Source organism: Paroedura picta, chromosome 1 (genome assembly GCF_049243985.1).
Source record: "Paroedura picta isolate Pp20150507F chromosome 1, Ppicta_v3.0, whole genome shotgun sequence".
NCBI lineage: Eukaryota > Metazoa > Chordata > Lepidosauria > Squamata > Gekkonidae > Paroedura > Paroedura picta.
Window position 1 is genome coordinate 11744564 of NC_135369.1, and position 24759 is coordinate 11769322.

The window sequence follows — 24759 nt, forward strand, 5'->3', positions numbered from 1 at the left end:
TAACTCCCTTTTCTCGTCCCATTCCCCTCCCTCCAGAACTGCTCTTGGACTAGAGTAGCTTTGTAGAGGAAGGGCTGTGCATGGCCCAGTCGTGGAGCGTCTGTTTTGCAGACAGAGTGTCCCTGGTTCAATCCCCACCATCTCCACTTAAAAGGACCAGGCAGGAAGTGGCGTGAAAAACCTCTGAAGAGCTGCTGCCAGTCTGAATCGACGATAATTCCTTTGAGGGACCAAGGGTCTGACTCAGTAGAAGGCAGTTTCATGTGTGCTACAGATGCAAGGGTATCGCAAAGCCTCAAGTTCAGATTTCTGCTAGATCTGTAAAGTTTGGATACAGCAACTAGGTGTCCTGTCCTTTTAGTCTAACCCACTTTACCAGCAAGATTTCAGAGGGTAGCTAAGTTGGTGCAAAGCAATACAACAAAGTTGGGAGCTCAGTGACACCTTTAATATCAATGAAGTTTAATTCTGGCACCCTAAAGCTTAGACCCAGAATTAAACTTGGTCTTAAAAAGGTTTCACTGGGCTCAACTTTGTAAGCTGTAAGAGTTTATCATGAAAAGAAAATGGAGGGGGGAAACACCTGTCAGGTTACAGCCATCAATTTTATAATTTAAGATTAATAATTAAGAGTGCAACACAAACGTAGCTGCAGGGAATATAAATGCTGGAATCAAGCCACTTGGTGTGAGGGTTATGGATGGGGATCTTAAAAGCTAGAGCAGGGAGGGCCAAACTGACTGTCCATGGACTACATGCTGGTAGGGGCTCATGGTCACTGTAGTCTATGGGCAGCTGGAGAGCCAGAGTTTGGCCACCCCTGAGAGAAAGGAGGATGCCAGCCTCCAGGCGTGATCTGGGGATCTCCTGGAATTGCAGTTCTCCAGACTAGAGATTCATTCCCCTGGAGAATAATGGATTCTTTGGAGTGGGGCATTCCGTGGTACTGCAGCCCACTCAATATGCCCACCATTGAGTAGTTTGGGTTTGTTTTAACCCATCGTGAGGAGCGATCCGAATTATCCACAATGTCAGAGAATTCTTTCGAAATACCATTTTGATAGCTGCAGCATTAAAAGGGGTGGCTTTGTGTCATATCCGAAATGGAGCATACACACCCACATCAGGTCATTATGTGATGAACCAGTGTGTACAAAGTTTAATAAAATCATCCCATCAGCTCAAGGCCATTCTCCGGCACAGGACCAGGGTCGTCTTCTCTGTCTTGCCCAGCTTCCAGGGCCTTTCCCCCTGCTTCAGGCAAGCTGCCCAGGCCCCTTGCAGATCTCTCAGCCCGCACAAAGCTCGCTCTTCAGGGGTAGTCAACCTGTGGTCCTCCAGATGTCCATGGACTACAATTCCCATGAGCCCCTGCCAGCGAATGCTGGCAGGGGCTCATGGGAATTGTAGTCCATGGACATCTGGAGGGCCGCAGTTTGACTTCCCCTGGATCCCGCGCCCCATCCCATAGAACAGAAAGCGGGGGACGGAGGGCGGGAAACGAGCCTCGGCGCTCACACTGCGCAGCTCCGGAAAAGAAAGCGACAGGAAGTTCCCGCGAGTCTCGCGGCGGCCCTTCTACCTCCATAGTCTCTATCGTTTTCCTGCCGAGGCGGCGCCGCGCGGCCTGTCTCGCTTTACGGCAGGAGGCGGAGGCAGTGGTTTCGCGGCGGAGTGGCGGAAGCGAGGGGCGGTTTCGCTTTACGGCCGCCGGGGAATGAGCCTCTACGACCTGCTGCGGGGCTTCTTCGGCTTCCGCGGGGAGCGCAGGTGGGAGGCCGGTGGTCTGGGGGGGGGGGGTCCCCAAAAATTCGCCCCGCCTTCTAGTACGAAGGGGGGACCGACAATATCCCACCTTGCGCCCTCCCCCCGCGGCAGGCAGGCAGGCAGAAATCCAACCGGTGTAGTTTCCCCTAGCTTTGCTGGTTGTGGTGCTGATTCGGCTGCACCGGGTGAGTGGCTGCCTGCCCTGCTGGCTCGAGGAATTCAGGAATTAGGCGCTTTTTAAACATAGGCCCAGCTGTCAGCCGTGCGGATCCTGTGAATTGAGGCAGACGGTGAAGGAGGGGGGAGGGTCTTTTCTTAGGTACCCGGGGTCATGCCGATCGCCACTTTGGGGTCAGGGAGGAATTCCCCCGCAATCCGGATTGGCCCAGGTATCCTGGAGGGTTATTGCCTTCCTTTGGGATCAGTGGGGGCTGGGGTTAGACTAGATGACCATTGAGACCCATACCCAGTCTGTTGCTATGATGTATTCGTTGAGATGCGTGAATTCACTGGTGGGAGTGGTGGGGAAGACAACCTTAAACTCTCACCAGTACTGTATTTGTTGAGATGCTATTTAATGTTGCTTTGATATGAAACTGGCATGAAATTGGAATCACTGTGGGCGAGCAGGCAGTTGTGAGTGTCTTGAAATGTCCCGGGGGTTGGACTAGATGACCCTGGAGGTCCCTTCTAACTCCATGATTCTAATATTACTCTCTGTGTCGCGAGTGTTGCATAACACATATATTGCAGTGTCAGAGGGTGGGAATTGCAAACATCTCTCCCAATGAGCTGCAGGATTCGTGGCAAGCGTGGACTCAGGAGACCCCAAGACAAATCCTTGCTCAGCTTAGAACCTCAAGGGCTGCCCATTCTCTCTCTCTCAAGTTCACCTACCTTGCAGGGTTGTTGAGAAGAGGGGGGAACTCCTTGGAAGACGGGTGGGATAGAAACATGATTGCAGTTCTCCTCTACTTACCCTAAGATGCCTCCTGTTGCCACAGATCCCGAGATCCCTTCTTTGGGGGGATCACTCGGGAGGATGAAGATGACGAGGACGACGAAGATGACGGAGGCCCCTCCTTTGGACCCTCCAATGACTTCGGCTTCGGCTTCACTTTTGGCCCCGGTGGGGTGCGCTTCCACGACAACTTTGGCTTCGACCAGCTCTTCCAGGATTTTAACAGTCTGTTCGATGAGGTCGGAGCCTGGACTCTGCCTCCCCGCTCCTTTGGTAAGCTGGGGATGGGGTGATGGGCATGGAGGACCTGGCAGCTTATTCCCTCGGGGGATTCCCTCGGCCTTTTCGGTCCTGGTCCCGACCTGGTGGAATGAGCTCCTGGAGGAGCTGCGGGCCTTGCGGGAGCTTCTGGTATTCTGCAGGGCCTGCAAATCGGAGCTCTTCCGCCAGGTCTATGGATGAGGCTGGTGCAGCAAGGAAGATTTGTATGGCCCCTCTTCCAGGATAGAGCGATGTGTATGGCAGCTGCGGGTTCCATCTGCCCCCCTCTTAGAATCGTAGAATCATAGAGTTGGAAGGGGCCATACAGGCCATCTAGTCCAACCCCCTGCTCAACGCAGGATCAGCCCAAAGCATCCTAAAGCATCCTCTTCCCACCTCCCTCTATGAGATTTCTACTGGGGGAATGGATAAAGTTTCAAATTGTTTTTCCCGCTGTTTCTCTCTTTTGGTTTGTGGTTATGGATCTATGAGGTTTTATGTCTGGGGTTTTAATGGGAGCTTTATTGGGGATTTTATTCAGACTAATGTAAACCGCCACCAGTCATTGGGAGTGGCGGGTAATAACTTGAAATACTATTATAGTGATGATGATGATGATTATGATGATGATGAATGGGGCATGATGCTTTGGGGGGGGGATCCTGTCGGTGGGACGCTGCTCAAGGCAGTGTTTGTGGAACCAAATCAAGTCCAAGTGTTACGTGTCAAGCAGGAGGGGGTTTAAGGCAGGGGTAGTCAACCTGTGGTCCTCCAGATATTCATGGACTACAATTCCCATGAGCCCCTGCCAGCAAATGCAAACCACAGGTTGACCACCCCTGGTTTAAGGATTTGCGGGGCCTGTAGCACCAGAACCAGTTTTCCGATTCGTGAGGCCTTAGCAGACTACAGTTCCAGTGGGAGCATCCAGACTGGGGGTGAAGGGGATCCTCATAGAGGAAAGGGGTGTCACTCCAAATGTCCTTGGAGGAGAGAGGCTATGGCCCTGATCCTCGCACGGGACCCCTGAGAGTGCGGGGCCTGTAGCATGTGCTACATGGAATCAACCGGCCCTGGTGTCAAATACTGTCAAGTCGCAGCCAAATGATTCGACCCTGGTTTCAAGGCCAGAGGCATTCAGAGGGCTAGAAACTTGCTGTTTAAAATCAATAAATAAAAACAAGAGATTCTTCAGCAGCTGATTTCCTTAAGGATCTTGTTCCCCGGGATCTGTGAGGATTCTTTACGGGAACACTGGAACGTGTGAATGCAGGTGCGATATTTTGAACATCCGTATGAATCCCATGCAGTTCCTATCCCCAGTATCCTTTGCTGTTTGATCCAAAAGGATGCCAAGTCTAAGAAACCCAGTATAAAAATGGCAGTGATTGCATCAATTGGTCACCTAAATGTAGTCAAACTTAAAACAGCATATTGTAATGCTAGGTTTTAAGGCTGAACGGTGGATTGACGACTTTCACTCTGTAAAATCTGAGCATTCACCTGAATGGATTCACATAACAGAGGAGCTGTGGGGTTGCACTGCTTGCAGAGGAGCGCTCTTGCAAAGGCCTCCTCGATCACTGAGACAGCTCGGTTTGGAAAGTTAAACGGGTAATACCACTGCTCGAGGGGCATCAGTGAAGCTGGAACTGGTCATAGCCAAGACTTGGTGGGGGGGGTAACTCCTCCAAGTGGGGGAAGTAGGGTAGGTCCACGTGTCGGAGAGTTAACACTGATATTTCCCATCTCTGCCCACAGAGTTCCCTGGCATAGAGGCGCCACCGTCTGCCAGCCACTCACGGGAGAGGAGGCAAACAGTGCGGGACTCGATGCTCAAATACCCAGACAGCCGCAGGCCCGACCGAGCCCTCCAGGATGATTTCGGGCCCATCGTTCCAGAGAGGCGGCCCTGGCATCCGTTCCAAGGTGTAGGTGCTTATGCGATGCTGGGGCCTGCTCTGACAGTGCCTGATTCTTGTTCAAAGAACACCATTAAAGCCGTAGATCAGGGGTGGGCAAACTGTGGCCCTCCAGATGTCAATGGACTACAATTCCCATGAGCCCCTGCCAGAATAGGGCAGGGGTTCATGGGAATTGTAGTCCATGAACATCTGGAGAGACACAGTTTGGCCACTTGTCCTAGGTAAAAAGGGAGAGCACGCTACTCTGTCCATGAACAGAGAGAACAGAGCACGGGTAGGTGGAATTCTGCCCCATAGTATTTCTGAGTACAGATCATCTAGGTTTTTATTTTACTGAATTTATTCCCTGGCTTTCTTCCCAGTGGGGACACCACTTGCATTGTTCTACTTATCTTTGGTTTATCCTCACAACAACCCTCCAGGGAGGTCAGGCTGAGACAATGCAAGCTGTCACCCAGCAAGTTTCTGGGGTAGGAGTGGGGTTTGGAACCCGGGTCTCCGAAATCCTGGTTTGATTGAAAGGCCCGTGGGCAGCCTTTCTCAGCGTTTTTGCTGTTGAGAAACCCCGGAGACATTCTTCAGGCTTTTGAGAAACCCCAGAATTGGCGCAATCATGCAGAAAATGGTTGGGAAGCAGAGCTGAGGACACGCCCACCTGAAGCCTTCTCACCCCCTCCAGGCCCACCATTGGCCATTTTGGGAGGGGGAGGGTAGGTGACATGACCATATATGGTCATATCACCCAATATATGTTAAACCAGGGGTAGTCAAACTGCGGCCCTCCAGATGTCCATGGACTACAATTCCCAGGAGCCCCTGCCAGCAAATGCTGGCAGGGGCTCCTGGGAATTGTAGTCCATGGACATCTGGAGGGCTGCAGTTTGACTACCCCTGTGTTAAACAAATGTAAAAAAACATATGAAAAATGAACTCCCAGCCCTTCAGGAAACCCTTCAAGGGCCGTCAAAATCCTCATAGTTTTACAAAACCCTGGCTGAGAAAGCCTGCCCATGAGGATGGAATCATATATCCTGAATGCGTTCCCCCAGGATAAGAGCTCCCTGCAGGTAGAAAGGATGACCTTAAACCTTTATCCCTGATGTTCTAGTTTTCTACTGGGAGTTGGGTTTTTTTTTAAATTAAATGTAGGGTCAGCATTACACGAAAATTCTATACCTGTCGACCTGAGTGGTCCACCCCAAGAACTCTCTGCTTTTGTATGTCCAAGTTTGCTTCCCAACTTTTTTTCCCCCTTGGTTTTTGCAGCTGGAAGTCAAGCCGGCACCCGCCGACCTCCAAGACACCCCTAAGGAGGACAGAGGTTAGTGGATGGTTGGCAGAATGGACTGGGAGGAAATGTATACCTATTTGGTGGGGTTGAAAGCATCTTGGGCCTTTGTGCTATGTGGGACATGTGCAGGATCTCACAAGTGCAGGATCTGCCTCGTCGTACCGCATTCACCTTCCCTTTCTCATGAGTCAAAACAGGTTTCTAGTCCCTGTGGCTCGGAACATTCCCTTTCTCTGGAACGCCTTCTTTCCCAGATAAGTGAACTGGGCGGTGTATCTACAGATGCGTCAAGGGCCGTCAAGCCACAGCTGACTTATGGTGAGCCTGTAGGCCTTTCAAGGCTAGGTGTTTCACCCTTGCCTGCCTCTGCATAGGAACCCTGGCCTTCCTTGGGGTCCCACCCGAGGACCAACCCAGGCTGATCCTGATTAGCTGGCAAGATTTGAACAGATTGGGCTATCCCAGGGCATCCAGGTCAAGGCAAGAGATGAGCAGAGGTGTCTTGCCGTTCCCTGCCTCTGCGTGCCAACCCTGGTCTTCCTCCCATTCAAGGACCAACCCAGGCTGACCCTGACTAGTGCCAACATCGGAACAAACTGGGCTCTCCTGGGCCGTCCAGGTCAAGGCAGGAGATGAGCAGAGGTGTCTTGCCGTTCCCTGCCTCTGCGTGCCAACCCTGGTCTTCCTCCCATTCAGGGACCAACCCAGGCTGACCCTGACTAGTGCCAACATTGGAACAAACTGGGTTCTCCTGGGCCATCCAGGTCAAGGCAGGAGATGAGCAGAGGTGTCTTGCTGTTCCCTGCCTCTGCGTGCCAACCCTGGTCTTCCTCCCATTCAAGGACCAACCCAGGCTGACCCTGACTAGTGCCAACATCGGAACAAACTGGGCTCTCCTGGGCCGTCCAGGTCAAGGCAGGAGATGAGCAGAGGTGTCTTGCCGTTCCCTGCCTCTGCGTGCCAACCCTGGTCTTCCTCCCATTCAAGGACCAACCCAGGCTGACCCTGACTAGTGCCAACATCGGAACAAACTGGGCTCTCCTGGGCCGTCCAGGTCAAGGCAGGAGATGAGCAGAGGTGTCTTGCCGTTCCCTGCCTCTGCGTGCCAACCCTGGTCTTCCTCCCATTCAAGGACCAACCCAGGCTGACCCTGACTAGTGCCAACATCGGAACAAACTGGGCTCTCCTGGGCCGTCCAGGTCAAGGCAGGAGATGAGCAGAGGTGTCTTGCCGTTCCCTGCCTCTGCGTGCCAACCCTGGTCTTCCTCCCATTCAAGGACCAACCCAGGCTGACCCTGACTAGTGCCAACATCGGAACAAACTGGGCTCTCCTGGGCCGTCCAGGTCAAGGCAGGAGATGAGCAGAGGTGTCTTGCCGTTCCCTGCCTCTGCGTGCCAACCCTGGTCTTCCTCCCATTCAAGGACCAACCCAGGCTGACCCTGACTAGTGCCAACATCGGAACAAACTGGGTTCTCCTGGGCCCTCCAGGTCAAGGCAGGAGATGAGCAGAGGTGTCTTGCCGTTCCCTGCCTCTGCGTGCCAACCCTGGTCTTCCTCCCATTCAAGGACCAACCCAGGCTGACCCTGACTAGTGCCAACATCGGAACAAACTGGGCTCTCCTGGGCCGTCCAGGTCAAGGCAGGAGATGAGCAGAGGTGTCTTGCTGTTCCCTGCCTCTGCGTGCCAACCCTGGTCTTCCTCCCATTCAAGGACCAACCCAGGCTGACCCTGACTAGTGCCAACATCGGAACAAACTGGGCTCTCCTGGGCCGTCCAGGTCAAGGCAGGAGATGAGCAGAGGTGTCTTGCTGTTCCCTGCCTCTGCGTGCCAACCCTGGTCTTCCTCCCATTCAAGGACCAACCCAGGCTGACCCTGACTAGTGCCAACATCGGAACAAACTGGGCTCTCCTGGGCCGTCCAGGTCAAGGCAGGAGATGAGCAGAGGTGTCTTGCTGTTCCCTGCCTCTGCGTGCCAACCCTGGACTTCCTTGGAAGTCTTCCATCCAAGGACTAACCCACATCGATCCTAATTAGCTGCCAAGATCCAAACAGACTGGGCTGTTCTGGGCCATCCAGATTGAGGCAAGAGACATCAGTCAAGGAAAGACCTGTCAGCCGAATGGCACGAAGGAAAGCGGAAAGAGCCAAGCTGACAATGCCTGAAAGTGCCCGATATTTATTAGAGATGCAGCAGAGTCAAAACGAGTCCCAGATTATAGAACTTGTTTTCCAGTAATATAATTCGTCATCTTCAGGGACTCTGAATACTTTGAATAGGCTTATCATTCATGCAACAATTGTCTTTGAAGCCCTGTACTTCTCCCGAATGATTTTCAGGGACCACGATGGCTCCCATTCCGATCATGGTGTGGTAGATACCTACACTGGCATCCCCAACTGTGGCACATCTCCAAGAAAAATGGTTGCACTTTAAGCGGCCGTCAGCTTGGCTCTTTCTGCTTTCCTTCAAGGCAAGAGACCAATGAGATGAAATTAATGCAAAAGAAATTCTGTCTAAACCTCCGGAAGAAGTTCCTGACAGTTAGAGCGGTACCTCAGTGGAACAGGCTTCCTCGGGAGGTGGTGGATTCTCCATCTTTGGAAATTTTTAAGCAGAGGCTGGATAGCCATGTGATGGAGGGGCTGATTCTGTTAAGGTTCAAGGGGGTGGCAGGTGACAGTGGATGAGCGAGAGGGTTGTGAGTGTCCTGCATAGTGCAGGGGGATGGACTAGATGACCCAGGATTCCCCTCCCAACTCTATGATTCTAGACAGACAGCTGGATTTTCTGTTTTGCCTGCCTCTGCATAGCGACCCTGGGGGAGCTGAAATGCTTAGTGCCAGAGAAGAATGTAGACCCTGTGGGCATTTCAAAAACTTGTTGGGATGGGGGATAATCAGTGGCATGTAACATTCCCTGGAGATAAACTACATCAGAAGGATGGAGAGGGAAGAGCCAGAAGTGGAAGGGGTCTGGATGCCAGAGAGGGTCGAGTCGACAGTATTTAAAAGGGTGCCATATGGAGGATGGAGCAGAATTGTTCTCTCTTGCCCCAGACGGACAGACCAGAACAAATGGCATGAAATTAATTCAAAAGAAATTCCGTCTAAACATCCGGAAGAAGTTCCTGACAGTCAGAGCGGTTCCTCAGTGGAACAGGCTTCCTCGGGAGGTGGTGGGTTCTCCATCCTTGGAGATTTTTAAACAGAGGCTGGAGAGCCCTCTGATGGAGAGGCTGATTCAGTGAAGGCTCAAGGGGGTGGCAGGTGACAGTGGATGAGCAAAAAGGATTGAGTGTCCTGCATAGTGCAGGGGGTTAGACTAGATGACCCAGGAGATCCCTTCCAACTCTATTAGTCTATGATTCTATGACAGCCCAGTAAGAGCGAAGATGGAAGAGAAATGGATTCTCTTGCAGAAACCTTATGGGTGGAAATCATGTGGCCCACAGGGAGTTGAACCCTGGGAGTTTGTCCTCAGCCACCAGATCAAAGGTTAGAGGTTGCTCTAAAAACAGCACAAGAATTAAGGGAAAGCAGCCAGACCAAATGACTTTGCCGTGACGGGTGAAAGGACAACTGAGGGGAGGCATGAGAGAGGTTTCCAAAATTAGGCCTGGGCTGGAGAAGGCCGAAGGAGGAGGACTTTTCTCCTTTCTCACGGCACAAGAACCCGAGGCCACTTCATGGAAGATATGAAAGGGAGGTTTGGAATGGAACAACGGAAGTCCGTCTTCACTCAAAGGCTCATTAACAGGTGGGATTCCCTGCCACAGGAAGCTCTGGCCGCTTCCAAAGAGGTTGGGATAAACATACAGAGCAGAGGCCCATCTGTGGCTCGCTTGGGAAGCATGTGGAATGAGGCAAAGAAAATTAACATCCCCCCCCAACAAAAAGACATATAATCTAGGTTTTTTCTTCTGATTCTTCATATTGCTTTTTTTTTTTTTTGGCTCTAGGAAAGGAGTTGTTAGAGGGGTGGGCAGAAGATACCCAAAGAACAGACCGATCTGGGCCCCTGGCAGCAGGGATTCCAATATGACGGCACTGATAAAGCTGTTCTGACTGGGCAGTGATATCAGCGCTCTCTCAGCCTCACCCACCTCACAGGGTGTCTGTTGTGGGGAGAGGAATGGGAAGGCGACTGTAAGCCGCTTTGAGCCTCCTTCGGGTAGGGAAAAGCGGCATATAAGTACCAACTCTTCTTCTTCTTCTAGATGAGCGTTCATATTTCTGACTTGCAGCGTGCATCACTGGCAATTTATGGGTGGTGTTTTACTCTTTCGCATAGGAGGGCCTTGCTTTAGTAAAGAGCCCAGCAGCACCTTAAAGGGTATGAGCTTTCGTGAGTCACTGCTTGCTTCTTCAGGTACAACTAGAATGCAAGTCCATCTGCCCTTTTATTATGGAGAGTGGAATGATTTCAGATCCCAAATGGCGATAGCAGGCGTGAATGGATACATGAGGGCAAGAAGGTATGGAGAATCAGCATTGGTTGAGAGACAGGAAACCGAGATCTTGATTCGGTCCAGGAGGACACATGGTCGGGAGCTTCCTTATTGGTTGCAATTCAACTCCAGATTAGAGTCCTTTCTTATCAGTCGCAATTCAGCAGTCTCCCTATCTAATCTCCCTTTGAAATTCCTTTGTAAGAGAACTGCCAATCTTAGGTCAGCAACTGAACGTCCTGGAAGGTTGTAATGATTACTTGCTCTCTGCTGTTCCTCTGAAGAACTCAAGGCTGTGTATACGATCCTCCCCTCCATCGGTTTATCTTCACAACAACCCTGCAGTGTAGGTCAGGCCCAAGTGTGTAAGTTCTGCAATTGAGTGGGGATTTGAATGTCCCCAGTTTGACAGTTTATGCACGACTGCTGGACTGGGGGGTGCATACTCAAAGCTGGGATGTGTGAGTTGCCCTGAAGACCAGCCCTAGCACCAGACCTGGCTAGAAATGGTGTCAGCAAGGGGAGCCAGCCTAATCTGGATGTCCCAGGCTAGCCAGCTTGGTGTAGTGGTTAGATGTCCTGTCTTCTAATCTGGGTTTGATTCCCTGCTCCTCCACACGCAGCCAGCTGGGTAACCTTGGGCTCAACGCAGCACTGATAAAGCTGTTCTGACCAAGCAGTGATATCAGGGCTCTCTCAGCCTCACCCACCCCACAGGGTGTCTGTTGTGGGGAGAGGAAAGGGACGGCGACTGCAAGCCGCTTTGAGCCTCCTTCGGTTAGAGAAAAGCGGCATCTAAGAACCAATTTCTCCTCCCCCGCCAGATCTTGGAAGCTAAGCAGGGTCTGCCTTGGTTAGTCCTTGCATGGGAGACCAACAAGGAAGTGGGGTTATTACGCAGAGGCAAGCAATGCCTGACCCCCTTTGAACGTCACTTGCCTTGGAAACCCGGCAGCCACTTAGCAGAGCTTTCCACCACCAAAGGAAACGCTGAGAAGGACTTTCTCACGATAATATGAAACTGTCTCCCCCACAGATCTGGACTCGCACGTCACATCGGAGGGACTCGAGACGATCCTCTCGCCAGCCCCGCAGCCCCGGTCTTATTTCAAAAGCATCTCGGTCACCAAAGTGGTGGCCCCCGATGGGGTGAGTGCAGGGGTCTTGCCAGGGCGAGGGTGTGGGTGCCCGCCCCCATCGGTGTTCAGTTTGCAGGAGACAGAGGGATGAATCAGCAGACTGAGCTGGGTAATTCCTGGAGATTTGGGGTGGGTGGAGGCTAGGGGGGGAGCCCAGCAAAGCATAAAGCACTCCCGTGACTTGCCACTTTCTCCTGGGGAGCTGATCTCTGTCGTCTGGAGATCAGTTTCAGTGCTGAGAAATCTCCAGACACGGTCTGGAGGTTGGCAACCCTTCTTGGATCTCATGTGTCACACGCACAGCCGTCTCCGCACAAGCAGAGATGCCGGAAGGGCTCCGAGCACAGAGTGAAAACGATTGGGTCACCCCAATGTTTCCCATGTGCATGAGGAACTCCGCAGCTTATTTCTCCCCATGCGAACTTAGGAAAACCACACGCTGCGACCTGTCCATGCGGGCCGACGTTGGCAGGCGGCTAGCACCATTTAAGTTTGCACCGACTGCTTCAGGGACTCCATCCAGCCGCCTCATTCTCTGTCGTCCCCTTCTTCTTTCTTCCAGTAGACTTTGTTTAATAAATATTTGTAAGATTTTTTAATATTGCTTTTGCAGCTCAACTTTTGGGTTCCTGACTTTTGTTCAGGTTGGGTTTCGGTTCCCGTTCTCCCACCTTACCCAGGCTAGGCTACTAGCGCCCTACCTGGCCACTGCAATACATGCAGTGGTCACCTCCAGGTTAGACTACTGTAACTCGCTCTATGTGGGCCTACCCTTGAGCCTGCTCCGGAAACTACAGCTGGTGCAAAATGCAGCCACCCAGGTTCTCGCATGGGCACCGTGGAGAGCCCACAGCAAGCCAGAACTGCATCAGCAGCTGGATTGGCTTCCGGTTGAATTTTGGGCTTGGTTCAAGGTTTTGATTTGAACCGTCAAAGCCAGGGGTAGTCAAACTGCGGCCCTCCAGATGTCCATGGACTACAATTCCCAGAAGCCCCTGCCAGCAATTCCCAGAAGCCCCTGCCAGCTTACGTGGTCTGGGCCCTGTGTATCTGAGGGACCGCCTCTCTGAATGGGTTCCCCAGAGAGCTAATCAACTGAGGAACCCTGACCCCGAGGAAATCCGTCAGGCCTCAACCAGAACCTGGAGGAAAGAGCTCCCAGGAGAGATCAGGGCCATGAGTTCTGCAGGGCCTGCAAGACGGACCTCTTCCATCAGGCCTGTGGTTGTGGCCAGCTGATTAACAATGAACAGCAACAATTCCAGTGAAATCTCAGGCTTCCACTGCCCTCTGTTCCCCCCCTTGATTCCTCCTTAGCCGAACATCTGGTGGGCCAGCGTGGTGATGAATCACCCATTGGAGTTGAAGGCGAATTTCCTCCATATCAGAATGACCAAGGAGTCTGGTGTTATTCTGTGGGCACCATCTGGGCATGGGATTGGGGTCCCTTGTGGGTGGGCAGGTAGTGGTGAGTTTTCTGCATTCTGCAGGGGGTTGGACTAGATGACCCTGGAAGTCCCTTCCAATTCTATGATTCCATGACCCATAAAGGCTGGTGCGATAATGACCAAGTGCAGTTTGCAATTGTTTTTGTTGTTTTAGCTTGTTTTGCACCCAAATATATCGGTTTTATCGTGTTTTCATTTGTGTAAACTGCCCCGAGATGGCATTCCAAGAGGGGGCAGGGTATAAATTCCTAAATAAATACACAAACAAAGGTTTTGCAGTTTGGGGAACTCATGCTAACCAAGGACCTTCGGCACAGGGCCAGCAAACACATTTCTTCAGATCCAGCGTCCGTGAAGTGCTGTTTTTCAAAAATTGCCAGCCATCGAAGGGAGCAATGCAGCAGAGCTTCCTGCCCCCAGTCAATTATCCTCAATTTAAGACAACGCACCTCAGAAAAACAAATCAGCCTGGCGTCCTATCTGGCTATGCTTTCAGGAATCCTAAAATTGAACCATGGAAGACCGTTGCTCTGTTAGAATCCTCTGGACGTTCTGCCTGGCTCTCTTTTAACTACCGACAGGCCTCTTCTCCCTAAAAGTGACCCCCTCCATTCTCACTTCAGACTGTGGAAGAACGCCGGACGGTCCGAGACAGCCACGGCCACGAAGAGACCGTGGTCTCCCGGCAGAGCAGAGGGGAGCCCTACCACGGGCTCGAAGGAGGCCGGCCGAGCGAGTCTGGTGAGTTGCAGGAGAAAAGAACCCATATATTTTGGGGAGGGATTTGGAAACTAATGATCCCAAGTGGAAAAATGAGGCGTTGTGTATTGCATTCCTGCAAGAACAGTGGCACACAACATTTGTCCAGCATGGTGTGATGGTTAAGAGCAGTGGCCTCTAATCTGGAGGACCGGGTTTGATTCTCCACTCTTCCGGCAGCTGGGTGACTCTGTGCCAGTCACAGTTCTCTCAGAGCTTTCTCAGGCCCACCTGCCTTACAGGGTGTCTGGTTGTGGGGAGAAGGAGGGAAAAGTGTTTGTATGCAGCTTTGGGACTCCTTTGGGTAAAGGGAAGTGGGGTATATTTTTTAAATCTTCTTCCTAAGAAGACCAGATTTCATTTTTTGTTTGTTAGAAAGAGGAGTTTTCTAGTCCTTATGATTGCCAACGATTTAAGTGCAACACATGAGTTATTCAAAAAATCCTCATTGGGGATGGTATAACTTCAGTGTCCTCTAGAAACCTTCTAGGTCTTTATATCACTGCAACTTTTGTCTGTAGTTCCTGATTTGGTCCAGTACAGAGAGGGAATATCCTCCCTCCCTCCCTCCCTCCCCAGACTCACCCCAAGCGATGGCCTGATATTGGGGATGGGCCAGTCTTCCCCTTCCTCAGGACTTTATTTTCCTTTTTATATTTTGAAAAGCAAGTTTCTAGTCCTTATAAGTGGCAAAAAATAGGCACAAAAGCATGTGACGAATGCCAGTGGAAATCTCAAAAGCTAGAGAGTGTGCTGGTGGTTAGGAGATTTCAGTGCCCTTCTGATGTCACCAAACTAGTGTTGGGTTTCCAGATTCCCCGGTGGGATGAGGGGGCACTGCTAGGTCCTGCCCACAGTCACTGATCAGTTGGCTGGCAGGGGGTCTCACCAGCAGGAAGAAGAAGGCCTAGGCCACATTGTGAGCATTTCATAAGAAGTGACATAATTACATCAGCGATTTCTGGGTGACGCTCTGGTATTTGGGCAAAAACTCTCTGGTAGAAGCTGGCTTTACCATAGAGTTTTTTGCCCAGGTATCAGAGTGTCACCCAGAAGTCACTTGCGTGAAGATGTCACTTCCTGTGCGACACCGGCAACGTGGCCTCGGTCTCCTTCCACCTCCATCCCTTGTCCCTAGCAAAGCATGCATTCTGCAAATCCAGTTTTTTAAAAAATCACAGAAACCTTTCTGCAAAAAAAAGAAGGAACTTTGTGCACCTTTTCTGATTTGTGCAGGTTTTGCAAAATGCCCACTACACACACACACAGGCCATGATCTTGTGAGAAGAAAATGATGCTTCGGATGCTGATAAAAATCAGTGTGGATTAATGCATCAGGCCGGTGGGGTGCCTTCCTGCTAATCGAGCTGTTTCTCCCCTAGGTGACTTGGTGAGCCCAAGAGGGGGCATGGACGACTCCTCTTCCATCCTGGATGTCTTCTTCCGCCGCTGGTTCCAGGGCCGGTAGTTTGCCCTGGTGGGTAGTGGGAGAGGTGAACTATGGGAGGGCAGGAGGCCCTTTGGGGAACCAGCCTGTCCTTTTAGATTACAACAGCCTTTCTCAACTTTTCTTCCATTGAGAAACCCCTGAAGTGGTCATAGTGTCATAGAATCATAGAGTTGGAGGGGACCTCCTGGGTCATCTAGTCCAACCCTCTGCAGGACACTCACATCCCAATCGCTCATCTACTGTAACCTGCCACCCCCCTGAGCCTTCACAGAATCAGCCTCTCCGTCAGATGGCTCTCCAGCCTCTGTTTAAAAATCTCCAAAGATGGAGAACCCACCACCTCCCGAGGAAGCCTGTTCCACTGAGGAACCGCTCTAACTGTCAGGAACTTCTTCCGGATGTTTAGATGGAATTTCTTTTGAATTAATTTCATCCCATTAGTTCTGGTCTGTCCCTCCGGGGCAAGAGAGAACAATTCTGCTCTATCCTCCATCTGGCACCCTTTTTGAGACTGAGTCACCTTTGACATTCAGTGTGGGGGTGCAGCCACAGGATGGGCGTCCCCAAAACGGCTGGCGTGGGAGGTGGAGCCAGCCACGGAACGGCCACTGTGGCTTTCCTTCGGTCACACTATGCTGTGCCGGCAGCTGTCCCCAAAGTAACTTTGAAAAAGAAATCTGCACAGCCAGTCAAATCTCCATTGGCCAATCAGGAGCCTTGCTGGACAAAAGCCCCATCTCTCCCCCCCCCTTTAAAAATACTTGGTGGGCACCAAGAAAAGTGTTGGCCCTTGGGGACCCCTGGTCTAAGTGTTGTGCCACCTTGGGGACCCCTGGGGACCCCTGGTCTAAAGTTCAGCCACGATTAGAGCAAAGAAGCAAAGGGGTGTGTGTACGTGTTTTTCTTTTTTCCCCTTTCTCTCATGGCCTCTGATTATGTTCTAGATTTGCACCGAGCTTCCACATGGCTCCAGGAGATAAAACTGTAGTTGTGCCTGCCCACCCCTGTCTTGGATGTCGTTCTGGGAAGTCCTCGCAGCTAGAAAAGATATAATAAAGTCTCTATTTATGCTTGAGGTTTGTCCACGTGATTTTCTGGTAGCCAAAGCTTTCCTCCAGCTGGTCTTCCTCTCGCCACCCCTTTTGACTCCTTCAAAATCTGCAGTCCTTCTTCCTTGTTAATTATACTCTTAATAACGCTGAGGCTGAGGCGGTCTGGGGGGGGGGGAGAGAAGGCTTCACTTCTTTGTGCAGTGTATTCTTGAATTCAGTCCAGCCTACCTCACAGGGTCGTTGCGAGGATAAATGAAGAAGAGGGGGACGACTTAAGCCGTTTTGGGTCCCCGTTGGGGAGAAAGGTAGGTTGAATGAATTGAAGGAAAAGATAAGATGAACTTATCTTGTAGAGGAGGAAGGGTTTCGCTTCCGGCTGTGATCTGTAAAAACCAAATGGCACTTCCATGTTCAGAGGCAGTATACATGAACCCCTGACGCTGTAAACAAAGATCACAGAAGGGCTGTTAACTCAGAGGCTTGTTTTGTTTGCTTCCCGAATGCAGTTGGACGACCACAGAGGGGAATAGGATGCTGGACAAGATGAAACTCCCAGTGGGATCCTGCAGGGTTTCTCTTGCCTGCAGAGTACAGTTGCCAGAAGTGGGTTGGGAAGATGCTGGATATTTCGGACTACCCCAGGATTCAGGGAGGGGAGGGACCCCAGGTGGGTATACACCATATGCCCCCTGAAGCATTCTGCAATCAGCAAATTCCAATCTGCTGACGATCCGCAGCCGTAAAGAGTGTGTCTGTCCTTGACCAGATTCGGGGCCGTTTCAGCCCCGGCTCTGGCCTGGTGGAATGAGCTGCCAGCAGGGACGCAGGCCCTCATGGAGGGATTGCAAAATGGCGCTCTTCCACCAGGTGCTAGGCTGAGGTCCGGGCCGCACCTCAACTATCCATCTGGGCCCCCCTGCCTACCTCCCTTGTGGGAGTTCTGTTGGGAATCCCACCCCCCCTACACACACACCTTTCTGAGCCGAAAAGGCCCTAGCCCTGGCCCTGGCCCTGGCCGAGGCCACTCGTGCTTCCCTAGGGCCGGGAACGACCAGCAGATTTTTCACCCGCAGAGCGCAGAGCCCTTAAAATTAAATCCTTAGAAATGCGCTAAAATAGCGGTCAGCACCTCTAGGTCTGTTCTTTCCTTTCATTTCTGGCCCTGTGGCTCTACAAACACCAGTCCCATGCGGTTGGAAAGGCATCTGGTGGACCATCCGACCGGTGATAGAGCTGGGTGTCTTGTGCATATTGTCGACACCCAAGGCCAAAGCTCTGGACCAGTTGGGCTAGAGCAGGGGTAGTCAAACTGCGGCCCTCCAGATGTCCATGGACTACAATTCCCAGAAGCCCCTGCCAGCGAATGCTGGCAGGGGCTTCTGGGAATTGTAGTCCATGGACATCTGGAGGGCCGCAGTTTGACTACCCCTGGGCTAGAGGGTGCATAAAGATGTTGAATAACATTGGGGAGAGAATCCCACCCTGCGGGACCCCACAAGGGGGTTGGTAGGACTGCCTTTCTCACTGGGACTCAAAGGTGGGTTACAAACATGATAAAAAAAACGTTTTGGTCGATTAAGCAAGCCCATTTCAAGATATGATGCCGATTGAATCCAACAATCAAGTTTGCTGTAAGAAAAATCCAGTTGGGTTCTTGGCTGGCTTCATGGATGGTTTACCACCTCCGGTTTCAGGAAATGGAGGTTTGAGGGGAGTGGAAATTCCAGAAGGGAGGGGTCTTCGCAGGGTATAATGCTGTGCAGGCCACCTTCCAACGCAGCTGTTTTCTCTAGGAGAAGCAGAACAAATATTGTTAAATAAATAAACGAATTAAATGAGCTATTTCTGTGGTCTGGAGACTGGTTGTAATTCCAGGAACTCTCTGACGGAGGTTGGGAGCCATATTGTTAGGCCTATAATCTTGGTGCAAATGCACCCAAAATAGCAAATGTTCCAATACTCCAAAGTAAATCAGCCAAGAAAACTGGGTGAAGCAAAGAGAAAGGTTTATTTTGCGCAGAATAGAGAAATCGCTATCTCCACTTTGCCACGATAGCCCAACCTGACCTTCCAGGTGAACTTTGTCACTTCCGTCAGCCTGGGTCAGAATATATGCTGGTTATGATTCAGGGCAACAACCATACAAAACAGGAACAATTAGTATTCTTGCTGTAGATCTAATAGGAAATAATCCCACAATTTCTACACGGCTAGCTTTTCTCAAGAAAACAAAGATCATGGCATCCGGCCCTCTCAATTCCTGGCAAATAGATGGGGAAGAAATGGAGATAGTGACAGATTTTATTTTCCTGGGCTCCAAGATCACTGCAGATGGGGACGGCAGCAAAGAAACTAAAAGACGCTTGCTCCTGGGGAGGAAAGCTATGGCAAATCTGGACAGCATCCTAAAAAGCAGAGACATCACCCTGCCAACAAAAGTGCGTTTAGTCAAGGCTATGGTCTTCCCAGTTGCAGTGTATGGCTGTGAAAGTTGGACCATAAGGAAGGCCGAGCGTCAAAGAATTGAGGCTTTTGAACTCTGGTGCTGGAGAAGACTCTTGCGAGTCCCTTGGACTGCAAGGCGAACAAACCGGTCAGTCCTAGAGGAGATCAGCCCTGCCTGCTCCTTAGAAGGCCAGATCCTGAAGATGAAACTCAAATACTTTGGCCACCTCATGAGAAGGAAGGACTCCCTGGAGAAGAGCCTAATGCTGGGAGCGATCGAGGGCAAAAGAAGAAGGGGACGACAGAGAATGAGGTGGCTGGATGGAGTCCCTGAAGCAGTCGGTGCAAACTTAAATGGACTCTGGGGAATGGTAGAGGACAGGAAGGCCTGGAGGATCATTGTCCATGGGGTCGCAATGGGTCGGACACAACTTTGCACATAACAACAACAACAACAGCTTTTCTCCAGTATCTTCTCTCCGGCCTCTCAATGTCTCTCTGCGACTTTTCTTGCACGTTTTCCAGAGCTTGTGATGTTTGCATCCAGACCTGGCCAACGTCGTGGTCTCTGAAATGGTTGAAAGAAAAGGCCCGGGAGCTGCCTGACAGATAAACCTCTTGCTCTGCAATTTGGGAAGAAATCCCGCCCCCACCTTCCAAAGGAGCCCCTTTCATTAAGGGCTGGGAGGTGATCCTGGCCCTGACCACAGCGGCCTGCTTTGACGTGACTTTGTGGCCTGGCAAGATGGGAAGGCCCACCTGGGTACCACTAGGCCCCGTTGTCATGGCAGCAGCTGGGAAACAAAGTGTAAACACAGCTTTTCCAGCCAAAGGTTTGGCTTCAGCTCAAGGGGGAAGAATAACTTCTTACTGTATTGGGGGGGGGGAGAGGTTCTAGTTATCCTTCCTCAGTTGCCTGAGTCTGAAGGTTGCCAACATCCAGGTGGGGCCTGGGGATACCTCCAGAAATTCCCAACTCAAAGCTGGCAACCACAGTCTCTGGCAGCTTAGAGGAGTTTATGCATAGAAAAGCTACCTAAAATTAAACTCTCTTGGCCTTACTCCTCTAGAAATTACTGCAATGTCTGGGAGCTAGGAACTCGAGCTGACTCCTGCACCCTTTAAAATGCAAATTGAGCTGGGCATCCATGTTGGTGCACGGCAGCAGAATGAAATTGAAGTACTTCTGTCAGGCAGAAATCCAACCGGCGGACCTTTCTTGCACCACCACTGCTCCACAGTGGGCTGTGCTGAGGCAGCTGAATTGCCTGCTTGCCGAGCATCTTCCAAAAGCGCAAACCTAGCTTGTGGAGCCTGGCCAGGTAAGATTCCCGGCATCGATTGGGAGGCCCCACCACCACCGTGCAGAGATCTCTACTGCTTTTCCTGGCCCAGGCCCATGAAAGATGTCGCAGTGAACGTTTCCCCTAGCAAGGAAAATATGAAAGGCACAGAGATATGTGGCCGTTAAGATTCCCCTGTTAGATCTGCCGGTTTGGGTTGAGCTGCTGGGAACGGCGTAAGAACAGAGGCAGGAGAAGAAGCTGGCAATGCTTTTACAGAGCCTGAGGCTGGTGGTGCTCGGGGGGTGAGGTGGTGGAGATGCTTACAAAGGGTTGCCAGCTCTGGGTGGGGAAATACCTGGAGACCTTGCAGGTGGAGCTGGGCGTGGGCAGGATTTGGGGTGGGGCGTGTAATGCTATGGGGTATAATGCTATGGAGTCCATGCTCCCAAACAGCCCTTTTCTCCAGGGGAACTGATCTCTTCAGGCTGGAGATGTTAGAATTCCAGGGTCCCACCTGGAGACTGACATCCCTATCAGCCGGCTACAGCGTTCACCCCCAAAAAACAGCCATTTTTCTCCAGGAGAATAGATCTTTGTCATCTGGAATTCAGTTATAATAGCAGGAGCTCTCTGGGTGCTACCCTAGGCATTGGATCCCGATGAGATGCTCTCTAAAACCTGGATTCTCCTCCAAAATCTCCCCAAAATTTCCCAACTCAGAGCTGGCCCTCTTACACTTGATATAAACATCTCCCCAAAATTTCCCAACTCAGAGCTTGCCCTCTTACACTTGATATAAAAATCTCCCCAAAATTTCCCAATTCAGAGCTGGCCCTCTTACACTTGATATAAAACAGACATGTGGGTGACGGATTTATGGCCAGTTTGGTTTTATGGATTGCTGCCACTTGGGGCCATCTCTCCTAATCTAATGTTCCTTTCTCTTGGCCCTGAATCATCTGCCAATCAGTTCTGGCGCTTTGGCCCTGCCTGACCTGCGTTCGGCTGCATACGCACGTCCTCGGAAATAAGAACTGCAAATTAAATGGGGGCAGAAGGCTGCTTAAGTGGGCTTTGGATCAGCTTGACCATCAAACAGGTTTCTGGAGTCCCGTGGATTTGGTTGTTTGGGGTGATCCATCACCCAACTCCTTTCATAACAAATAAAATCCAGCTTGAATCACATGTAAACACTCCCCGCGGTACCATTAATGTTGATTGAAAAGCCGTATAACAATATAATGCGGAAAGACATTAATATAATATTAAGCGGGCGATGGCCGATATTGTGGAAGCTGGCCACAGCACAGTAATATGTTGGAATAATTCCAAGTGGGTGTGGGTGTGTTTGTGTCACTGTGAAGTCTTTTCAAAAGGAAACTGCGACTTTGTGCGATCTTGAAGAAGAGCTGCTTTTTTGTACCCCAGTTTTTACTACCCGAAGGAGTCTCAAAGGAGCTTATAATCACCTTCTCTTCCTCTCCCTGCAACAGGTACTCTGTGAGGAAGGTGGGGCTGAGAGAGCTCTGAGAGAACTGTGACTGGCCCAAGGTCACCCAGCTGGCTATGTGTAGATGAGTGGGGGATCAAACCCAGTTCTCCAGATTAGAAGAAAAAGAAGAGCTGGTTTTTATACCCCACTTTTCACTACGCAAAGGAATCTCAAAGCAGCTTACAGTCACCTTCCCTTTCTCTCCCCACAACAGGCACTCTATGAGGTAGGTTAGGCTTAGAGATCCCTGAGAGAACTGTGGCTGGCCCAAGGTCACTCAACTGGCTGCATGTGGAGGAAAAGTGGGGAATTAAACCTGGTTCTCCTGATCAGACACCGCTGCTCTTAACCATGACATTAAACTGGCTCTCAATGAATGAACGCACTGTGATTTCCTGTGGTTTGGCCCTTAGTGGGAGTGAGAAAAATTTTGACATCCATCTATCCAAATTGCCAAGCTGCAGGTTATATGGCTGTATTAATAACAAGTGATTATTTTTATAGCCCACTCTTTCAAACGGCGAATAACGCTGGGTGGAACACAATGTTAAGCATGAACCGAATATGGAAAAATAAAGATATCAGCCTTAATACAAAGTGCCAGCTAGTCAACGCCATTGTCTTCCCCATAACAACCTACGGATGCAAAAGCTGGACCCTGAAGAAAGAAGACAGGAGGAGAATAGATCCTTTCGAGTTAGGGTGTTGGAGACGAAGGCTGCAAATACCCTGGACAGCCCAAGTTACCAACAAGATAGTTTAAGACAGGAGCAAACCAACTATTAGAAGGCAAGATATTGAAGCTAAAGCTCACTTATTTTGGACACATCATGCAATCAAGCTCGTTAGAAAAGTCATTAATGCTCGGCATGGTCAGCGGCAAAAGGAAACGTGGTCGCCAAAGGATCTGCTGGCTCGACACGATCAAAGCCGATACAGGGAGGACCATGAACCAACTACAAGAAGCAGCAAGAGACAAGGACGCATGGCAGAAACTTTCCTATAGAATCCCTGAGGGTCGGACAGGACTGAACGGATAACAACAACGACAACTTTCCAGCTGGCTCAGGGCAGGTAACAAGAAGAAATATACAAGTCATTATTCACCTGGAGAAACAGTTTAAAAAAAAATGTTTTAAATTAACCCATAATAGTTAAATTATACATTTTAAATTAGGGCTGAGCATGAAGAAACGGAAGTGGTTTGAGGTTTTGTATTCCTTGATGTCATCACCAACCAAATGGAAGACCACCACCAAGCAATCAAAAGGAGATGGAGACGGGGAAGGAAAGCCAGGAAGGAACGAGGAAAGATCCTTTATTATTAGGTAAAGGTATCCCCTGTGCAAGCACCGAGTCATGTCTGACCCTTGGGGTGGCGCCCTCCAGCGTTTTCATGGCAGACTCAATACGGGGTGGTTTGCCAGTGCCTTCCCCAGTCATTACCGTTTACCCCCCAGCAAGCTGGGTACTCATTTTACCAACCTCGGAAGGATGGAAGGCTGAGTCAACCTTGAGCTGGCTGCTGGAATTGAACTCCCAGCCTCATGGGCACAGCTTTCAGACTGCATGTCTGCTGCCTTACCACTCTGCAACACAAGAGTCTCATCATCATCATCATCATCATTATTATTATTATTATTATTTATTCAATTTCTATTCTGCCCTCTCGAGAGCGTTGTCGGGATGCGTTTGCAGGTGATGAAGATTGAGTTAATTTGTGCTACGGAGTTCCCCGTTGCTATGTTGGGGTCCACAAGTTGGGCAGTGAAGAATGCTGACAGGAAGAAACTCATTTCCTTTGAAATGTGGCATTGGAGGAGAATTTTACAGATCTGTGGAGTGCTGAAAAAACAAACCAGCAGGTACTGGTCCAAGCCTGAACTCTGGAGAAACCAAAATGACTCAGCTGAGGCTATTGTACTTTGGTCACATTCTGAGAAGAGAAGAATAACTGGGAAAGACAATAATTCTAGGAAAAATAGAAGGCAACAGGAAAATAGGAAGCACGAGAGGGGTTGACTCAACCAAGGGCGACACGGCCCTCGGTTTGCGAGACCTGTTCATGAGAGGAGGTTTTGGAGGTCATTCATCCGCAGGGTCGCCCTGAACTGGAAGCACCTCGATGGCTGGAAACTCAACTTTTCCTGTAATGGGACTGATTCATCTGCTCTTTGGGGTTATTTCCCCTCCTATTAAGTCTGTGGGTTTGGCAAGCAACAACAGCACTTTATTAACAAAACTCCAACCTGAAACACCTAACAAGGATAGAATCATAGAATCATAGAGTTGGAAGGGGCCATACAGGCTATCTAGTCCAACCCCCTGCTCAACGCAGGATCATAGAATCATAGAGTTGGAAGGGGCCAAACAGGCCATCTAGTCCAACCCCCTGCTCAACGCAGGATCATAGAATCATAGAGTTGGAAGGGGCCAAACAGGCCATCTAGTCCAACCCCCTGCTCAACGCAGGATCATAGAATCATAGAGTTGGAAGGGGCCATACAGGCTATCTAGTCCAACCCCCTGCTCAACGCAGGATCATAGAATCATAGAGTTGGAAGGGGCCAAACAGGCCATCTAGTCCAACCCCCTGCTCAATGCAGGATCAGCCCTAAGCATCCTAAAGCATCCAAGAAAAGTGTGTATCCAACCTTTGCTTGAAGACTGCCAGTGAGGGGGAGCTCACCACCTCCTTAGGCAGCCTATTCCACTGCTGAACTACTCTGACTGTGAAATTTTTTTCCTGATATCTAGCCTATATCGTTGTACTTGAAGTTTAAACCCCTTACTGCGTGTCCTCTCCTCTGCAGCCAACAGAAACAGCATCCTGCCCTCCTCCAAGTGACAACCTTTCAAATACTTAAAGAGGGCTATCATGTCCCCTCTCAACCTCCTTTTCTCCAGGCTGAACATTCCCAAGTCCCTCAACCTATCTCCATAGGGCTTGGTCCCTTGGCCCCAGATCATCCTCATCGCTCTCCTCTGTATCCTTTCAAATTTATCTGCGTCCTTCTTGAACATAATTTCTT

General features: G+C 50.6%; 1 protein-coding gene across 1 annotated transcript; it reads left to right on the top strand.

The window, feature by feature from the left end:
- The first annotated feature begins 1617 nt into the window (after window positions 1–1617).
- Window positions 1618–16527, top strand: HAX1 (HCLS1 associated protein X-1). The gene is made up of 8 exons (XM_077321677.1): window positions 1618–1770; window positions 2772–3001; window positions 4751–4920; window positions 6181–6235; window positions 11693–11805; window positions 13867–13984; window positions 15385–15479; window positions 16397–16527. The coding sequence occupies exons 1-7, from the start codon at window positions 1718–1720 to the stop codon at window positions 15468–15470; spliced, it is 825 nt and encodes a 274-aa protein (XP_077177792.1). The 5' UTR covers window positions 1618–1717; the 3' UTR covers window positions 15471–15479; window positions 16397–16527.
- Window positions 16528–24759: the final 8232 nt, after the last annotated feature.

Bases quoted from the DNA above. Each gene is read 5' to 3' on its own strand.
- HAX1 (XM_077321677.1), top strand. From the start codon at position 1,718: ATGAGCCTCTACGACCTGCTGCGGGGCTTCTTCGGCTTCCGCGGGGAG. The intron at 3,002-4,750 runs GTAAGCTGGGGA...CTCTGCCCACAG, and splicing joins TCTGCCTCCCCGCTCCTTTG to AGTTCCCTGGCATAGAGGCG. The intron at 11,806-13,866 runs GTGAGTGCAGGG...TTCTCACTTCAG, and splicing joins AAGTGGTGGCCCCCGATGGG to ACTGTGGAAGAACGCCGGAC.